The sequence below is a fragment of the Phoenix dactylifera genome, chromosome 4 (genome assembly GCF_051530095.1).
Source record: "Phoenix dactylifera cultivar Ajwa chromosome 4, Ajwa_hap1_PhDact_Kaust_v1.1, whole genome shotgun sequence".
Classification (NCBI taxonomy): Eukaryota; Viridiplantae; Streptophyta; class Magnoliopsida; order Arecales; family Arecaceae; genus Phoenix; species Phoenix dactylifera.
This window is the reverse complement of record NC_143193.1, coordinates 54,014,680-54,030,013: the sequence shown is the minus strand read 5'-3', so window position 1 is coordinate 54,030,013 and position 15,334 is coordinate 54,014,680. Positions and strand designations below refer to the sequence as shown.

Below are 15,334 nucleotides of genomic sequence, written 5' to 3'. Positions count from 1 at the left end.
TAACCCCCCGTTTACACTCCCTTTTTCACATCGCAATGAAATAACACTGGAAGTTGAAGGTAAGACCAAATAGAGCTCTACGACAAATGCAAATATACAGTCCTTCAGATGTCGGATTTGGAGTGATGTCGGGACGCACCAGGTGTGCCTAAATCTACAGCAAGAAGCAACTGCTTACAGCTATCATCTGATTGTATACAATTAAATATACTGTTACAGAGGAGAGGGGATGCTGTTTACAGAGGAGCCCTAAGCTCTCCGCGACCTTGGGACTTCTCATCCCGGCCGAAACCCCTGGAAGTCTTTCTCAAGTGGTATGCAGGGCGAACACGATTTGCTCCTCTTTTGAGTCGAGCTTGGGCTGGTCAAATAGGCCGCCATGCGTGCCTTTACAAAAACATGATTAGTAAATTGGCTTTTATTCAAAAATATCATGTTAACTTAAGCAATTGTTGTAGAGAGCCTGGACAAAAGCTAATAGATCATCATGAAATAATGAGTCATCCTCCCTAATCCAAATAGAAGGTTAAACTTGATTCCAAATCCAGCAATGCCATAGCACATATGAGCCATTAAATCTTAATTGTAAATCCTTAAATAAAGCTCAAACCTTTAGAAAACTACATTGCATCACAAGCATCTAAGGATTTTATATGGTTATTGATAGATGTTGCGTTACCATACATCACTTTTTTTGTTAATTTGCTGGTAGTCATTTTTTTAATGAATTCTTTGTAATTTCATTTCTCAGAGGATACACTTGAACCCTTAAACAATTACAAGATAATTAACACGACCAAATAGTTTTCATTCAACCCATCCTCACCTTATAACACATATTCAATTGAAAAAAATGGGACTCTGAAATAGGAATTAAAATTAGTGACATCCATTTCAACCATTTAGTTAGAAAAAATTCATTCAAAAAAAAATAATATTATTTATTATTTAAATTATATTACTGAAATTCTGATTACAAACCAAATATATCCAAGAAATACAGTTATCCTGATTCCCATATCAACTTATTCCGTAACCCTAGTATTGTAATTGCGGTGGCGAATCAAACATGCCCGTTGGATGAACTATTACTTTCAAAACCCAAAAATCGCCAATTTATTCCTGGCCATTTAAAATTCAAACGGGGAGTTAGGTGGGCACGGTACGATTTAACTCGAAAAGATGTGCCTCTACCGACACCAAATTATGGCAGACCTGCTCCAAATTTTTTTGGATCTTTTCATGGACAGGGAGGCCCACCCACCTAGTATTTTATTGTATGACCAACAATTTCTACATCACGTGGTGGTCCCACCTGAGACTGCTTCCATGTCGAGGCTGGGCTTGCTCAGAATTCGGAATGCCGTCCGTTGTCAGCCAAGCGCCAATCTGCCACCAATCGCATAACATAATACATGCGGTCTTAAAATCAGTAGAAAAAATATCTCATCCCAAGGAACACCATATTCGGAGTTTTGGATCTCAAACTCATCCGAGAGAAAATTTGGGCGAGGATGCTATTCAAAGCAGCAGCAGTTCTGCTGATAGCGTTGTTGGGATTGGGTTATCAATCCATCCAGCCTCCACCTCCAAAGCTATGTGGCTCTCCTGATGGCCCCCCTGTCACTTCTCCCAGAATCCAACTCAAAGATGGAAGGCATCTGGCCTACAAGGAAGCAGGAACTCCCAAAGAGAAGGCTAAATACAAGATCATCATAGCTCATGCCTTTGGCTCTACAAAAGATTTTGGATTTCCTGCGTCTCAGGTCATGCACCGATAACATCTCTGTAATTTTCAGCTATAAATGTTCATGTTTCATGACTATCCTTGTTTTGCTCAGGCACTGGTGGAGGAGCTTGGAATATACTTCCTGTCATTTGATCGAGCGGGATATGGGGAGAGCGATCCAAATCCAAAGCGCACTGCGAGGAGTGAGGCTATGGACATCGAAGAACTTGCTGACCAATTGGAGGTCGGGCCAAAATTCTACGTCCTCGGGATCTCCATGGGAGGTTACACGATCTGGGGCTGCCTGAGATACATCCCACACAGGTCTGCTTTGTTCTATGAAAAATAGCACTACTGAGGGAACTCAAAAAGATAATTCCATCAGTATTGATGTAATTTTCTTGGGGGGCGAAATCTCAGCCATATGGATTCAGATCCAGCTGGTGTTTAAGAGAGAGAAAGCCCATCTCTTATAAATATCAAGAAAGTATTATTGAATCAATTCTCACAGGAAGATGTTTTAACTTACAAAGAAAGATTCTGAATATAGGTTGGCAGGAGCAGGACTGGTAGTACCAGTCATCAACTACTGGTGGCCTTCTTTTCCGGCTAAGCTATCCAAAGAGGTCTTCGGCAAGATTCTTGTGCAGGAACAATGGTCTCTCTGGATCGCACATCATTTTCCTTCTTTATTGTATGGATGGATGACTCAGAAATGGTTCCCTTCTTCAGCATCAGTCGCCGGACACCCAGATCTGTTCCCTGAAGAAGATAAGGAAATCTTTCAGAAATTCCAAGCAATGCCGAATCCCTCTAGGGTATAGTCCCTCAGAAGCTCATCTAAAGAATAGATTACTCGGTTACTGCCCTGTTAAATGTTCAAATATCTGTCCCATTTATGCAAGTAACGCTACTCGGCAGATACTATATTATTTATCATGCAGGAAGTAAAGAATCATGCAGTAACGGATCTGATCATGGGAAAAAAACAAAATTATTCATCAACTTTATCATTTTGATGATGATGTCTGCGTAATTATCTATTTCTTGGCAGCTTCAAACTGCTCTGTTTTTGTTTCAGGATAAGGCAACACAGCAAGGTGTTCATGAATCACTCCATCGAGACATGATGGTGGCATTTAGCAAGTGGGAATTTGATCCTATGAATCTTAGCAATCCATTCCCTCATAATGAAGGCTTTGTTCACATCTGGCAAGGGTATAAAGACAGGTTGTGCCGAGTGGAGCTACAACGCTATGTTGCTGAGAAGCTCCCCTGGATCCGATATCATGAGGAACCTAACGGTGGGCATATGTTCATGTTTCTTGATGGTTACTCTGATAACATCCTCAAGCAACTTCTCCTTGGAGAGAAGCCCTCGGTTATGTGAATGTAGTTTGTAAAGCTACCGATCTTGTGTTCTCCATTTCTAAGCAATTACCATATGAAGTTCCAAAATGAATGTGTAAAAATTTTGGGCTCGTTTGGTTCGCGGGAAAAGAAGGGGGGAAAGTGTGGTCAACGGGAAAGTAATGAGATGCCTCTTGTTTGGTTGGAGTTTTCAAAGGAGAGAGAAGGGAAAGTTGTATTCCCATGGGAATGTTATTCCCACATTTCATGGGAAAGTCTTTCCCATGAGAAACATGGGAAAGTTACTTTCCCATGAGGCGGGAATCACTTCATTTTTACTTTTTCCCAAAAAGTCCCTTCAGTATTAAAGAAGCATTAAAGAGGCATTAAAAACTTAATTTTTATTAAGGGCATAATAGGAATTATATATAACTTTCCTAGGAAAGTGGATGGCCAACCAAACATAAGCACCTTGGAAATTTGTCACTTTCCCATGGTCAACCAAACATGCCAAAAATACTTTCCTAGGCATCCTCTTCCTAGGAATTTGTTTCCCAGGAATCATATTCCTAGGAAGGAAAATGCTTCCCGCGAACCAAACGAGCCCTTTATTCATAGATAATGCCCGAGAGAGAAGGCGCTGCAGTAATTACCTCCTATTAATTGGTTAGTTTGACAGACCCAAGCCTTCCAACTCTTGCATTTCATACAGTTTAGATGACGGTGGCTATAACTTTTTTTCCCCCTTACTTTCTACTCTCAAGGTTTTCAGAAGACTCTGAATCTCAATACTCTACTGATACAAGTCGTCCACCCTTACTGGAGGTCTTCCACACAACAAAAACTGCTCCATGTTTTTTACCTGAGAGTGGATGCAATCAGAAAATAATAATAATAATAATAAGTACCTCTTATTGAGAGATACTAGGATCCTGCGGGATCCAGGTTAGGTATGGCCCTCTCACTGAGTAAGGAGCCAACCGCAACAAGAGCGTTACGGGGGGGGATTGGCATAATCTTCGCATCAACTAATAAAATTGGTGGTGCCGCATGGCTTTTTGAACGTTGGTTGGTCCTCCTCTTTAAAGCGCTTTTGGGCTACCGAATATGCAGATGACCTACTATACCAGCTGAGGGAGATTATACAAAGCCTGAGAATGATGGCGTGGGAGATCTGACCGGCCTATGCGGTGTACCACATATGGTTGGACATGAATGCTAGAGTCTTCGACGACAGACAGGAGTATTCATGGAGTGTCGTCGAAAGAGCCCGTATCCAGGCAGGTGAGATCATCAGGACTACTATGGCAAGTTCATCTAGGATGGCCAGAGACATCTGGGACCCTCGCTTGGCTGCTACAATGCCCAGATTTCTCTTTATCTCTTGGGAGCCCCCACCCCCCGGCTATCTAAAGGTGAATTTTGATGGTAATGGTCCTGGAGATGGCGGCAGGGTCGGTGTAGGCTTTGTGATCAGAGATCATGACTCACAGATAATTGCTGCGGGGCGGGTGGAACACTGATAGGCTATTAGTTATAGGGGCGGAGCTCAAGGCGGTATAGGAGGGCATTTTCTATGTGAAACGGAAGCTGGGGGCTGCGTGCATTATCCTTGAGGAAGACTCGGCCACAGTAATCGATTGAATACGAAAGAAGGGATGGAGAGGGGAGGGGAGTCTCCTGCTATGCAATATCCATTTGATGCTGAGAGATTGTAGTACTTTTCAGACAGTACACTTGTATCGGAAGAAGAATAGGACTGCAGACTGGGTCGCTTCCTATGCTGTATGGCACTCAGAGAGGTTTTTTGGCCATATCAGGAGGCACCCCCGTCTTTGTGTCAGATTGTAGCTCTTGATTCTGCTGGCTGCACCTACATTAGGGTAGGGTAAGCAGTTGCCCCCCCTCTCCCTCCGAAGAAAAAAAAAAAAAAAAGGCAATTCTGAGCTATCCATCCCATATGAATCCCATGGCTTATCATTTCTGTGCCATAGAGGACTGCTCATCCTCACTATTTTTTTTTTTTTTGCTAAAATAAGTGATTCACACGAATCTAATATAAATACATAAAAAAAAAATCAAAAAACAATATATCCCGAAAAGCTCCAAGGGCAAGAGTACTGTCACTCCACAGTTGAATGGTGTGCAACAAAATATGCCATCCAATAGCAGCTCTATTAATTTCTCGATACATGTGCTTGACACTAAAAGGGATGTCTCTTCTCAAAAGGCTCCAGAACTTCAGGATGGGCACCCACGTCCTTGGCTAGGCCCCAATCCACTCATCCTTGGCACCCACCTCCTCGGCTTACGCTCAGCCCAACTTTAGGTTCAGAGACGAAAGTGGGCCTGTCCGGGCCCGGACATCCTCACCGTTACTGGTCCAGTCCGGTATCGGCCCATTTCAAACAGAAGAGAGGAGTGGGATTTAGGGTTTTCCTCGAGCAAAGGGAGGAGGCTTTTAGGGACGAAATTGCCTAGAGTGAAAGGGAGCGGGAAGGAGAGCAAATCCCTAATTAGTTAAAGGAAGGAGAGCCAGGAAGAGAGCAAATCTCTAGCCCACCTCTTCCCGTCTCTGGATTTCCATGCATTGCTCTCTTTACCACGCAGGATGCCTTTCGATTAGAGTCCGCAAGCAATTGTGCTTTTCCCATCGATTCCTGAGATTTTCCCATCTTCGCAGCACCGTCGAAGCCCTGGATTTTCCAGAGGAAAGTTCCGATTTAGAATTCTATGATCGAGAACCAGCTCAAAATCCGATCTTTTGTTCACCGTCTCCAAATTGGGAGCCTCATCTCTGGTTTCATGATCAGAGCTTTGAAAGGAGCTGCACTTTTAGGTGCGGCGAGCGCTGGGAATCGGTCCGAATGTGTCTTCGTCGAAAGATGCAAGAGTGCGCGAAAGGTGGGAACTTGGTGGAAGCCTTGGATGTTTTGAGGCTCATGGAACCGAGTGTTCTTGATTATAATGCACTTCTGCATTGTTATCTCAAATCAGGCCGTGTTTGTGTTGATGAATTGTGGAAAGTTTTTGAAGGGATGAAAAGATTTGGACCGTATCCAAATGTTTGGACATTCAACGCACTCCTTAATGGACTGTGTGCACTAGGGCGTTTAAAAGATGCTCGCTTTATAGTTGAGGAAATGTGCAGTTATGGGTTTGTTCCTTCTTTTGCATCACTGAAGAGATTGATAAGGAAATCTCTCAGTTCAGGTACCCTTGAACTCTCCCTCGACATACTAGGATTGATGCTGAAATTTGATTACTTGCCGACATTACCGATTTTAAATTCATTGATCTCTAAACTCATAAGAGCCAGCAGGGTTAGCGAGGCTTATCATATTTTTTCAGAGTGTTTGGAAAAAGGTTTAGTTCCTAATGTGTACACTTACAATCCCATTCTTTTTGGTTTATGCAAGTCAGGCCAGAGCTATACTGCTTTGTTATTTTTCTACAGTTTGAGAAAGAAAGGATTTTGTCATAATCTGTACTCTTTTACGGCATTGGTTCTTGGATTCAGTATGGAAGGGCTGTGGAAAGAAGCTTATCGGGTTTTGGAGCATATGCGTGATGATGGGTATATGCCTACTGTTGTTGTGTACACTATACTTATTAAATTCCTCGGTAAAGATAGGAAGATTAAGGAGGCAATCAGCATTTTTGAGACCATGGAGAAAGAAGGCTGTCATCCAGATTTAGTCACATATAATATACTACTCCATGCGCTTTGCTGCCACAATAAGTTCCAAGAAGCCCGTGAGGTGGTTCAGGTTATGGAAGAGAAGGGGTACCTTCCTGATCAGTTCACCCACTGTGCTCTAGCTAGTGGTTTGTTAAAAGCTGGGTATGTAAAAAATTCCCAAGATTATCTGCTCAATATACTTTACAGGAGAAATGATGTGGATACTGTCGCTTGGAATGTCTACATTCATAGCATATGTTGTGATAGCAGAGCGCGAGAGGCATTAAATTTGGTGAGTAGCATGTCAGATATGGGGTTTGTCCCAACGACTGTAACATATAACACCATACTGAAAGGGCTTTGCAGGGAAGAGAACATCGATGATGCACTGGAGGTTTTAGATCATTTTGACTGGGGTGGAACTGGACCTGACTTGATTTCCTTTAATACAATTTTGTCTGCAGCATGCAAACAAGGAAATTCTTCGATGATCCGCAGGATTCTTTATCGAATGGACGTTGAAGGAGTGAAGCTTAATGTTGTCGGTATGACTTGTTTGATGCGCTATTTTTGTAAAGTACATAAATTTGTAGAGTGCTTGAAGCTCTTTGAGCATATGATATGTGATGGACACAGGCCTACTGCAATGACTCTAAATGTACTAATCAACAGCCTTTGCAAGAATGGGTTGCTTGCAGACGCATACAGGATATTTAATGAGTTCAAGAATATGGGGACATTCCCAGATACTGCATCATATAATATTCTCATGTGTGCTTCAATTAGGAAAGCTGACTACGTCGCAGTGAAGTGTTTGTTGAATGATATGTACAATCGTGGTTTGGTGCCTGATGCCATCACCTATGGATCTCTGAGTTATGGCCTTTGCAAGGAGGGGAATGTTAGCGCTGCCATGCATTTGGAGGACTGGATGCTAGAGAGCGGAGTTTCACCAAGCATCTCTTACTACAACACTATAATGGATGCTGCATTTAGAATGGGTAGATTGTGGGATGTCCTCCTAATACTGGTTAAGATGGAATTAGAAGGAGTTGAACCGGATGCAATTTCTTTCAAAATCTTAAGCCGTGCAATGGGAAAAGGTGGAAAAAAGCGATTTCCTAAGGCCATGAAGTTCCTTGAATTCCTGATGAACAGAGGGGAGAAACCTCTTGACCTGGAGGTTTGAATGAAAATATAAGTTGTATCCTCTGGGCTTGCCATATTATTCACTAGGTCTTGCCTTCGAAGCCACAAGCATGTGAACTTGGCCTCTGTTATCATGTGTTGTTGTGGCGATACAGTCGACATGTGCAACAGGTATGTACTATTTGCTTTAAGTATTTTGAATTAGACATCTTGAGATTTATGTAGAGTGTGGAGAAATTGCATCTTATTTTAAACCGGTACTCATTTATCCAGAATGTGCTTTCTCCATGTGTTATGGATTCTATTCTTTTTTTTTTTTTTAATGATTGTTGTTCTCTTGTTATATTAAGGATATAACTTAGTGGTGTAATAGGATTGCCACCTTCTTTTAGCTGGTGTACTGTAGGAAGTGGATTTCTTGTTATCACTGCTCACACAGATAACCCGTGCTTTGTAACTCTTATACTTAATCTTTACCATTTTGGTCTTAACAGTACCTTTATAAAGACTGATGTTACTTAAAGCTTAAATGAAAACAGTTTGACCAGACCTTGCTATTGATTTATCTGCATATATCTGTTTACTTATACATTGATGTGTATGTTCAGGTATATGTGCTATATTTTTTTCTGAATGAAATCTAATGCAGATAAGAATATTATTTAAATTTACGGTTCAACTCTGTTCTACTATTACAATATTTAGTGAGTAATTTCATTTTCACGAACTTGTTTGGACCACTTTCAAGTTTTTGAATAGCTTATGCTTGAGGTCAATGTTTATGAGCTGGTTGTCCTCAAGTTGAAAAATGCATCGAACATGCTGATTTTATTTAATAAATTTATGAAAGACTTTTATAAAAAATTAAAAAATCCCAGGAATTGGGAATAATATGTGAATGTAACTAAAAATATTGAATATGTTTTTCCTTTTAAGTTTGGTTGAAGTTGTGGGATAAATATTTTTGAAAGAATTTAGAAATTATCCATCAATTATTGACTTTTGCGCCTAGCTTATCTTCTTTGGTTAGATTTGAACATATGACATGACTATGAGTCTAGAATACTTGATGGCATTCAATCTTTTCTTGTGAGTAAATATTCTGTTTGTTATATGCCACATCTAATTCATAAATTTCGTCATACTCTTGTTCCTTGTTACATGCATCCATCCTCCATGTACTCTCTTGCATTTTTCTTTATCTTCATGTGCATTTCCATTTGATTTACCTTGTAAAAGTTCTCTACTTCCATTTGATTCCCTCCTATATGATATATATATATATATATATATATACTGGAGACCCACTTGCCACATGCACTCCCACTTCAGGTGGCTAATCCCTAAGCAACAAGATGTAGAAATAGGTATCTATGTCCTAACTGATATTTGATGGGGGATGGATGAAGTTGAATGTTTATGCAATCGGAGAACATCATTAGATGATTAAGAAAAAATATTTCATAACAGATATATGACTAGATTTGCTGTTTCATCAGAATTTTTCTTCCTTTTTTAGGGGGTGGGGAGGTGAAGAGGAAAGGCAAGGATGTTCATATAGGTCTGTTAAACAACGATGAAATTATGGACTTAGGATTGCTAAATTAGCATGTATTGTATAAAGCGAGAAAAATCATTTGGCTGTGAAGCATGGGTCTGTGTTCTGGGAAGAGGATGAGGAGACCAATGAAAAACTGAGAGAGAGAGAGAGAGAGAGAGAGAGAGAGAGAGAAGGCTTTTAAATGCACTTCTATCTTAGAAGATTTGGTCCTACTAAGAAACAATATCATGTCAAGGCACATAAAGCCATTCAAGGTCAAAAGATAAAGCATGTTACTTGTATTCTATTTTAGCATACAGAAAATGTTTTGTGGAGGAACCTGTGTGTCTTTCTTCAGTTTATTGTTCAAATTTCTGATCTAAATAAATTTTGGAATAGTACTTATGGCTTAAGGACGACCATGCTTACTGAAGTTGTCTCAGTCTATTGCCGCTGATTTCTCATCTCTTAAAACCACTACTTTCAATCTGTTTATTTCATATATCGCATAAAGAGTCTTGGTTCTATAGGTGGAATCGAATTCAATACAATGAAAAGGTGGAAACCATTTTCCAGGCCGTGAGATGCATTTTTGATTGCTGACCTTGCTATTACATGGGAGAGGATGCTATTGGAGATGCAATATGGTCATCTTTTGTTGGTATGCCATCAAAATGCAATTTTTTCTTTTGCAGTTCTCTGCAAATGATTAAATTACTATTAGATGAGTTGTGCTTTGTGGTACAAATAGTAATATGAATTTTTTATCTTGCAGTTGCACTTAAGTGCTCTAAGAGTGGCAGTGATCATTTACTTGAAGGTAGCATGTCAGATCCTCTTTGACTTGCTCCATGTCCTTTGTAAGCTGAAAGTCGGCAAACATCAATATGCAGGAGTCTACGTCTTTGCATCTGTTTGGCAGCTAGGTAGAAGATTACAGGCACACACAGAAACTCAATATTGGAAGCCATAGTGAACATGTCAATATTCACAATTGATTCTATGTTTGACATTTTGGAATTTTTTGAAGGTTGGCTCTATATTTTTCTTGGTTTCCTTAGTGGAAAGGTCTGCACTTCCTAATTCTGCTAGATTGTCCATTCTTCTGAAATGTTGGTAGAACTTTAGGAATCATTTCTTTGTTGTTTGAAATCTGTAGTTAGCATTTCATCACTCTCTCTCTCTCTCTCTCTCTCTCTCTCTCTTTCTATCTATCTATCTAACTATCTCTTGTTTAAAAAAAAGGAACTCTTAGAGTCTTGATTGTGTTGCCACGATTCTGCCATTCTCCTTCAAGATATTGAAGTTAATATGTAGCAAATGCTTTTGCATGGTGCTTGCTTAATTATGTGAGGAAGGACAGATTCTTTTTAAACTTCAAGAATAATAAAGGGGTGGATGATAATATAAATCTTTTTGATTAAATTGACCCATATAGCATTTTCCTATTATTTTGTTTGCAAACACAAGTACAATTATTCCATTCTCACAATTGAATTTTCTCAGTGTTGTTAGCCAGTTTGATAAAAATTTTATATGATCTATTAAGGTAATGAATTGGGACCAAAGAGTTGTTGGAGCTGGCTCTTCAGAGTTGCTCTGAAAGTTGCTGTTTGGCCATTTCTTTTGCACCAGTGAAGAATAATCTATAAAATTCAAACTATCTAGGTGGCTTGTCATGTAGTTCATCATTACCACTTCGATTCCTGCCACTTTATTTCTGCTTTTCTATTTTATGTCTTTAGCGATAATTAATTGGCAGATTATTTAAAAAAAAAAACTTGCTTGCTGCTCGGGATTGCACATATATGACAGTATACCTTCCCGTTTTCAGAACAATTCAGCTTTTTTTTTTTGGTGAGAGGTGTCATCCTGTGGAATCATTTATCACAGTGCTGTAGTGAACCTCAAAACTACACATGTACATATTTTTTACACTATGAAAAATCTGTATTAACGGCAATTCTTTTATTGGTAGATTCATGGACAACAAATGAGTCTGGAATTTTTCTTTGCTTTAAATCTGACTTTCTTCCCTCGTCTTAGATACAATATTATAGACAGCATTATCTTGAGTAAGGGTGACCTAACAAATCCATGCAATAATTTGTTGCAGGAGATGACCTACATATCTACTATAGACCCTACTTGCTCCAAGATTTGGCATGCAAACTGTGGATTGTGATATTCCTCGGCTCTCAATGCACAGGTCTGTCTTTATCAGGCAATCTTAAATATTATATGTATTCATAATGCATGCAAGTTTGTTGCTTAAATATGAGAATGCATCATCTTAATAAATTAAATGCATGGCAGGAAATTGAGTTACTGGAAGATGCTAGAACCAAAACTTACATGGTTTGAGCCCTAACTTTTATCATGGCTATCACTTAGCTGCCGATTACTGTCATATAGGCAAGTTAATACCAACCGTGGTCCTGACTCTTATCATGGCTACTGTAACTGTGATACCCTGAGATTTTACAGATTGTTATTACAGTTATAAAGTATCTTCATAGAAATCCAAAACATTAATATTTTGCATCATTATGTTTATGATGGTCTTTAATGGATCATAATGGTATATTATGGCCTCTAAGTAACAGATGTTTTATACTAAATGCATGAATATAAAATGCTTAAAATTTGTTTTTTTAGTCATCGTTGTTAAAAACAAATGGTAGTTTTTATTGTACTAATGTCTTCTAATGGTTATATTTCAGTTGTTCTTGGTATCCTGCTGTATATGTTTGTAATGTAATGAAAGTAGCTGAAATTATTGTTCTGGCCATTGTAGTGTTGTAGCAGCCCTCGTCGAAGAGCACAATTCTGACTTGTAGCTTCAAGCGTAGGGGAATTCATGAATCCCTTGTGAGAGGTACAAACATAATTTTATTAGCACTTGGGTCTGCTTCAACTCTGTGATCATCAGGGTATCAATTTTTTGTTATAATCATGGGTTAACTTTATTTCTTTTATAATGGAATATCTTGGGTAGAACTTGGTGAGAACGATCCAAGAATACTCACAGTATCAGACCACAAGAATAATTAGTGTCTTGAGATGCATGTACAATCTTCTAGATAGAGAGGCATACTTTATCCTGTTAGATAGAAACACGCACACAAGGGAACAAGTCCATTAATGAGCACCAAACAGGCAAACACAAGGATGAATCTCTAATTGTAGAATGGAGAGGTCTGCCCGGAATGAAACTCTTGTGCTTCGAGGGAATTATAACATTCCAACTTCCAAGTATATGAAGCTCATCAGTTTCTGAACTATGCAAAATTCTTCTCTCAACATGGGAAAGCACGGTCTATAAGGCATTAAAATAATTAGGAAATATGTCTACTTTTTGTAATTGGTGGGGTTTAAAAGTAATCAGAAAATATGGCCGTTTTCAGAACTTCAACAGTAAAATTTTTAAATTTTCTTGTTTTTGATATATATATATATATATATATATATATATATATATATATATATATATATATATATATATATATATATATCCATACTTCGTTTGGTACGGCAAAACCCTGTCTTTTGTATCTTTTGAACTTTTTTTAAGAACTTTCGGGGAATTTCATATTGGATAGAAATAGAAAGCTTTTTTATGATGTTTTGCGAGAGAAGTGTCTTCATTTCCTTGCGAGCCCAAGGGCTTTCCACTCGGTGGCGGAACCCATCAGATGGCATCACCGGAGAGGTCATTTTGGGTCTCTCTCTAGCTGTCAAATGTCGTACCCAGCTGACTGGAACTTTATTAGATACACAGGACTCATACTAAGTGCGTTTTGAAGTCTAGGGAGAGTGGGGTGCTTATGGGTCACCCCCTCAACTCTGTCAACATAAACTCTCTAGTCTTACATCTACTTCTTTTTTTTTTTATTTTTTTCACTTGTTGCACAGAAATTATCACCACATATTACATGATGTAACGGGAAGATCAAGGAAAGTTGTCTGGTCGGAGGATCAATTTGCAACTAAAATTCTAGATCCTCAAAGCTCCTGCCCAACAACAATGGTTTTGAAAAAAAATAGTAATCCATCGTCCATAAGGTAGACATCCTTACATTTGTGTTAGGCCTCCAGGTTGATTCATTGTTGAAACACAAAAATAAGGGATTACTGAGTTTATTTCAAGCTTATTCTCTCCAAACCCTTTCACAATTCATTTGCTGTGCAAGTATTATAGGTAACAAAAGCTATGGTGCCAGAAAGCAGAGTGCGTTTACTCTGGTTTTTGGTAGGTTAGAATAGTTTACTTGAGGCTAAAGCATTCATCCTATATCAAATTATTATGCAAGCTTCTTCTTCGAAAAAAAAAAAAAAAAAAGAATTTTGCAAGCCATAAGAGACTAAGATGCAGGGGCATGTATGAGGTGAAAATTTTTACCTCATACTCAGAAGGCTGATAGAGGCCTCTTGTAAAGGATTTCTTTTTTTTTTTTGGATGTGAATTGCAGCCGCTTCTATCACTGAACTAATGTATCATGGTGGATGCCAACTAATCTAGTTGGTAAAACCATTGCGCTGACTAGAGATATCCCTCTCTCTCTTTTTTTTTTATCTTTATAACATAACATCAAGTAAGCATAAATTGAAGTTTTCGTCAGTTGATGCTTCCATTCTCGATGAGTGGTGGTTATTGGAAAATTTAATACATATTAGTAGTTCGGATGACTGTGGTAGTTATATTTTCATTATCCCTATAACTAAGAACATGCATATTTTTTATTGTCACTATAATTAAGAATACCTACATTCATAATCATTATGATTCGTTATGTTGTGCAGACATTCAGAAATTCAACAAATAAGAAAATGTGATTTGGATAATCCTCTCAAAAACCCCACTGAAAAAAGTATTATGCAACAACTGCAGTATGCGGCATGCCGAGAATAAGTTATTCTCCAGTCCAAATCCTCTAATGGCCAGAAACTTCTCTCTCTTTCTTAGTCAAAATTATGGAAAAAATTTTCTGTTGAGTGAATAAAAGGAGGAAATAATTCAGAGGCATTACATATGAATGTGAGAATCATATCATACTGAGAGGCCTGATCAGCAATTCAGAGTTGCTCCATAACAAAGTAGATTAAAGGATATGTTTAAATATGGAATGATGCGTCGCAATATATACTGATAAAATCTGCACTTAGTATGTATGCTATATTATTATTTCCTTTTCGGAGCTATGTCTTACATGCTTTTGATAAAAGTTATCAGAAGAATGAATCCGTACCCAGTAAAAATTACTAGTATTGGATATGTTTAAATTAAAAACATACTGCGTAATTTATAGGTTTACAAGCAAATTAAATGTTCACCTAAAGTCTGTAAATAATTCTTTCATGATCTTTATATAAAAAGAAGTCAACAAGCTATGAGGACTTCGTGGAGCTTGTGAATTTGGAACGAGAAACTGTTCTTTTGCTGACTGTGGGCCTGGAAGTAATTTTCCTTGACCGTATAAAGATGAGGCGGCGACTTGCCGCTCTTGTTCAGCGAGATGCTCGGTATGGATTGATACGTAATATAAGAGTTAGAAATTTGGTCCTTCTATCGGCATTTAACGAAGGATGATTCGAAAAAACGAATCTATATATATTAAATAAGAAAAAAAATTATTTTAGATTCTATTTATCAAATTTTATGATAAGAAGATACGCATGTGTTTTTATTTGTTTTTTTTATCTCTATTACTTATTTGCACTATTTCTCCTGGACATCTTATTAAACTCTATTTTTCAAAACAAATCTATCGTTTACTTGTCTATGTCTGTAAGGACTTTGACTCTTTTTAAAATTTGAAAATAAATAATATTTTTTATCTAATCCATAAAAATTATCGGTCTTATTTACAATTTCTTAAACTGT

General features: G+C 38.3%; 2 protein-coding genes across 11 annotated transcripts; both read left to right on the top strand.

Annotated features, from left to right (window-relative positions):
• The first annotated feature begins 1,357 nt into the window (after positions 1 to 1,357).
• On the top strand, positions 1,358 to 3,187 carry LOC103705917 (uncharacterized). Its single transcript, XM_008789827.5, has 4 exons — positions 1,358 to 1,766; positions 1,842 to 2,053; positions 2,280 to 2,547; positions 2,811 to 3,187. Exons 1-4 carry the CDS (start codon positions 1,515 to 1,517, stop codon positions 3,117 to 3,119), a joined length of 1,041 nt encoding a protein of 346 aa, XP_008788049.4. The 5' UTR covers positions 1,358 to 1,514; the 3' UTR covers positions 3,120 to 3,187.
• Positions 3,188 to 4,618: 1,431 nt separating this feature from the next.
• On the top strand, positions 4,619 to 14,625 carry LOC103705882 (uncharacterized). 10 transcript variants are annotated; one of them, XM_088720676.2, is made up of 7 exons: positions 5,521 to 6,292; positions 6,503 to 8,081; positions 10,027 to 10,111; positions 10,226 to 10,480; positions 11,567 to 11,659; positions 12,248 to 12,328; positions 14,254 to 14,625. In XM_088720676.2, the coding sequence occupies exons 1-2, from the start codon at positions 5,665 to 5,667 to the stop codon at positions 7,948 to 7,950; spliced, it is 2,076 nt and encodes a 691-aa protein (XP_088576802.2). In that variant the 5' UTR covers positions 5,521 to 5,664; the 3' UTR covers positions 7,951 to 8,081; positions 10,027 to 10,111; positions 10,226 to 10,480; positions 11,567 to 11,659; positions 12,248 to 12,328; positions 14,254 to 14,625. The 10 variants fall into 10 exon arrangements, with proteins under 10 accessions (XP_088576805.2, XP_088576806.2, XP_088576809.2 ...); XM_088720679.2 differs by having other exon boundaries at positions 4,619 to 8,081; positions 9,981 to 10,111; positions 10,226 to 10,376; XM_088720680.2 differs by lacking the exon at positions 14,254 to 14,625 and adding an exon at positions 13,366 to 13,615 and having other exon boundaries at positions 4,619 to 8,081; positions 9,981 to 10,111; positions 10,226 to 10,376.
• Positions 14,626 to 15,334: the final 709 nt, after the last annotated feature.